General features: G+C 34.0%; 1 protein-coding gene and 1 long non-coding RNA gene across 2 annotated transcripts; one reads left to right on the forward strand and one right to left on the reverse strand.

Moving 5' to 3' along the window:
* The first annotated feature begins 323 nt into the window (after nt 1–323).
* Nucleotides 324–3865, forward strand: LOC141626904 (uncharacterized). Its single transcript, XR_012536471.1, has 3 exons — nt 324–1336; nt 1944–2016; nt 3554–3865. It is a non-coding gene; the product is annotated as an uncharacterized LOC141626904 (long non-coding RNA).
* Nucleotides 2365–3544, reverse strand: LOC141626903 (uncharacterized). Its single transcript, XM_074440490.1, has 3 exons — nt 3205–3544; nt 2836–3100; nt 2365–2633 (listed from the first exon to the last, which is right to left on the reverse strand). Exons 1-3 carry the CDS (start codon nt 3262–3264, stop codon nt 2584–2586), a joined length of 375 nt encoding a protein of 124 aa, XP_074296591.1. The 5' UTR covers nt 3265–3544; the 3' UTR covers nt 2365–2583.
* Nucleotides 3866–4448: the final 583 nt, after the last annotated feature.

Raw genomic sequence — 4448 nt, forward strand, 5'->3', positions numbered from 1 at the left:
CTTAAATAATTTACAAAGCCTGAACCAATAATATCGCTTCAAAAGTTCCTCTTTTAAGTATATACTAGATTTAATGCCCGTGCGATGCACGGGCCTATTGTTTGGTGCTTTTGTAAGAATGAAAAGACTCGAACCAAGCATATACTCTCTTAAATTTGCGTAAAAGTGTATGCGGTAGTTTGAATAATCAATCTCGTTACGTTGTGACACAATCTCATTATATAATTAGACCATTTATTATTAAGCGCTAAAATGAATCCAGTTGACATGTGTTTTTCTATGTGAGTAATTATTGTGTAAGACGTTGTATGCATATTCTAACAGAAAATAATTAGTGAGCAAGGGTCGTATAAAAAACAGATAATCTTGTTGCAGTCGAACTATACGGAGAAGTACCGGTGTAATACATGTTCACTAATCCATAAAATTGCATCATACATAAAATAACGAACTTCCGTATAAACCAAATGTGAGCGTTGATGTCCGGTTGAGCGTTGATGTAAAACAAAGTTAAAGACTCATATCTTCATCGTTTCAATTCACCCATCACCTCCACAACTTACCATTGTCACCCTCCTACCGAACCGCGCACCACCACTCATTTACCCCAATCGAACACCAAAACTATCAGATCAACCACCACCAATCGCTTCCCCAACCTCAGATCTGTTTACTTCCTATGCCTTTATCATTCCACTTTCAATCGCCGAATATTGAATCCCCATCTGATATTTACTCCTTTCCGATTTCTATTAATTCCGCATGTCTTCTACCCAAATTATGACTCATCATTATGGGTGATTGAATTTTACTTGTTATTTATGGTCATTTTTTCATCTTATTCTCGGAATGACATGCAAAACCCCAAATCATGAATCTTCAATTCATCTGATGAGGTTGCAGTATAGTGTTGTTTATTTCCTGCTGGATTCATTGCTTAATAACGACATCAACGACTATGAAATGGTGATGAGATGGAATTGTTGGAATCTACTATTGTTCCTGATTCGCTGGTTTCGTATTATCCCTCAAAGGTCTGAGCTTTCTCTTTTCATATTAACATTCAATAGTATTTTTTTGATTTTAAATTAGCATATGGCTGAATGAATACCATTTCAAGGTAACATTCCCACTGTTTTAAGAGAGACTTAATGTTTTTTGTATGCAAATGATGTGGGGTGGTGTTTGATGAACTGGGTATTTGTTAGATTGAAGTGGGTATTTGTTAAATTTTGTTGATGATGAATAATTTGAGTGTTAATTTGTGATTTTTTTTTGTTGTTGTGGAAACTTGGAGCTTAAATTTCAACCTCCTGACATTGGCAAAGCCTTTCAGGTTTGTTCGCTTTTTATTTAATTAATGGTTGTGTTGTGGATTTGGTGAGGTATGATTTTGATTTGTTGTTTGGTGATCCGTGAATGCTTTATAGTTTGTTTAACGTGACATTGGTAAAGCCTTTTAGGTTCATTCGTAATTTTTGGAACATTTAAAGTGATTACCTTTATAGTTTTGCAAATAGTATTTGATGTAGAACTTAAAACAAATTTGGAGTCGTGATATATCCAAAGAGTAATTGCGAGTTGCATTCCAAATACTACTGTTATATACGCCCAGTCGTAAAAGAATTCAATAAGATACATATTACTTCTAGGCTTGTGCATTGTTGCACAAGCATTAATACTTTGTTTTCTATTTAGTTTGCTGTTTGATCTTTTATTTTGTTGAATTTGTACATTCTGTCCATAAGATTAGACCCATTTTGATCATTTGTCAACAAAAATGTAGTAAAAAAGTTGTTCCATATGCGTCTTCAACTAATAACTCTAGACGATACCTACACGAATTCAGTGAATTAGTTAAGCTATAGAGCGTGCTATGGATGGACTAAATGTGATAAATGCATACTTACACCGTCACTGGATTTTCTACATTTTTGTTGCAGCACTCGCCGAAGAAGCCTTTAGGCTCTGTCTTTGGCTTTTTGTTACAATCAGGACATGAAGGATTGTACCAAGGTATTTCTCCCATAACTTCCTTTACTGTGGCTTGAGAGTAGCAAATTTCATTCTGCGTATATAATGTTTGATTATTTTTCTTGCCGCAAATCAAGATAATTAGGAAGAAGAATATAGTTAACTCATAGAGTACCTTCTCATATGGTAATTTGAGATGATTGATAATTGTTGAGATATCTTTCTTGAGAATGTTACTGTTTTGATTTGAAACAGCGCTCACAAATATTTCTTCCTTATTCCCCCTAAAAAGAAAAACAAATACTTAATAGAGGTCAAACTATCCTAGCTATAAAATCAGTAACATGTGTGTTTTTTTTTTTTTTTTTTTTTTTTTACCGTAATAGGCTTTTCAGCTCATTGACTTCTGGAATGTCTAGATTAATATAAACCTTGCTTGATGAGGAAGTGTGAAGCATAGAAGCTGTGAGTATATTTCATTGTGCATTGAATAAGAATATGGTCAGCAATGTGTCTACTAAAATCAAGAAAATAAAAGCCTTAAGATGGCAAATAAAATTGCTTACCCACTGACCACGATATTCTTTCATCTGTTCACTCTAATCAACGCTAAATTGTCTCCATAACTTCAGCTTGACAATGTAGTAAAGTTAAGTAATCTGTAAGAAGGAATATAATTTAATGCTTAGAATGAGATTGTTTGCTGCCTCTTGTCTCGGATTTCTATAGCGGTTGAATCCTTCTCCACAAATTTGTTCACTAAAACTCTGTATACATCCTTTTAATTGGAAAAGTTTATATTAATAATACAAATAATACTAAGAAAGTAAAATTGATATCTGGAAGTATGCTAGGAAGTACCTATAAGAACTTCCAGTTTGAGTCGGCGTTGTTCTAAAGTGTTGAAAGATACAAAGTCAATTCTGTGTCTTGGAATTATGGAACTTTCCGATGTAATTAATCTTCTTAATGTAAGTGTTAAACTGAAACTTCTAACAACACGATATGGTGATTTGTTCGATTCAATAGCAAAGTAGTTCATCACATAAACATCTCCCTCAGTGAGTATTGAACGGAACCTTTCAATTAGAGAATTGCCACATGTGGTTGCATGAACGCAACTGCCCTGAGAACGTATACAATTATGATAAATTAGTAGTTATGGTGAAACTACAGTAGATCAATAATATACAACAAATAAAAATTTCGTAAAGGGTTTATTCAACATACCTCTTCGTCTATAAGGACCATATCTATGCAGATTAGTTGGTCTGGGACATAGGGATTCATTACTTCCCAACGTCGAGAAACACGGGCCTTGATTTTTCCACTTGTATGATCGTTGAGTAAGCACTGAGACAGAATATATAAGTTAATATAAACGGCTTAATATCAATGTGATGATGAATATCAGTAAAGCAATATAAACCTAGATTTGGATGGTGCTATTGCTGCAGATAGTTCTCAAGAAGATCTATGAGATATGGAATAGTTGGGGTGTGGAATTTAGCATACGAAAAGACCTGTATATATAGTCGGTATAATTCTCCTAACTTTAAACAAATTTTATGTTATACAGGAAACTGCTGCTAAGTTGGAGGATGGAGTTTGATGGAGATTATATTTATTTTAATATATAGTCTTATGACAGGAATAGAATTGCAATGACTGTACATATGGTTTTCTCTAGTCTTATGATGGGAATAGAATTACAATGACTGTACGGATGTGTTTTACAGCTACTAAACATTAGCGGATTGGAGATTGCAGTAGTGCACGTTTGGAATTCTCAATTTTTTATTTTAATATTTTTTTTTGACAAAATTCCAATGGTTGTACGGTTGGCTTTTACAGTTATTGAACATTAGGTAATTCATGATTTTGGTGTACGTACGTTGGTTTCTCTATAGTTTATAGTTTATTTCTTTTTATTTTTAATATATTTTTTCTATCATTTAGATTTAATTAGCATTATTAATTTATCTTAGGTGTTTTGGCAATGTTGGAGACTCTATAAACGCTCGAAAAAAGCTTCCTTTAATAATATAGATAGATATTGATATATTGATATTGATACTTGCCTTAAAGACGGATTTCCTAAATTGAAAAGGTATTAGCTTAACTTGTCTTATAAAAGGGAAAATAATACATCTAAATTGTCATAATAAATCTGGAATTTGAGGAGAGAATTGAGGACCTCGGGAAACGTGACAAGAGACTCAAATCAACAATCGACTCAAGGTAATATTCTAAGACCGTCTCATGTATATACCTTTGCTTTGTTATAACTCGTAACCTAGATCACCATACGACTTGCTAAGACCATTACCGTGACCGTGGAGGACCAGGGTGTGACCGGACTCATCATTGACCACCGTTGACCGGTGGGAAGGGGACTGTTATTAGGCTTTTCAAATGGTGGTTCTGGGTTGTTGGTTACACGATGAACACGGGTTTGGAACCCCTAGACTGAC

Source organism: Silene latifolia, chromosome Y, assembly GCF_048544455.1.
Source record: "Silene latifolia isolate original U9 population chromosome Y, ASM4854445v1, whole genome shotgun sequence".
NCBI classification, from domain to species: domain Eukaryota; kingdom Viridiplantae; phylum Streptophyta; class Magnoliopsida; order Caryophyllales; family Caryophyllaceae; genus Silene; species Silene latifolia.

What these genes read in the sequence shown, in the direction of transcription:
- LOC141626903 (XM_074440490.1), bottom strand. Translation starts at nt 3,264, where the DNA reads ATGAATCCCTATGTCCCAGACCAACTAATCTGCATAGATATGGTCCTT. An exon ending in TGGTCCTTATAGACGAAGAG is followed by an intron (nt 3,101 to 3,204) that starts GTATGTTGAATA and finishes ATACGTTCTCAG; the next exon opens with GGCAGTTGCGTTCATGCAAC. An exon ending in CAAACTGGAAGTTCTTATAG is followed by an intron (nt 2,634 to 2,835) that starts GTACTTCCTAGC and finishes TCCTTCTTACAG; the next exon opens with ATTACTTAACTTTACTACAT.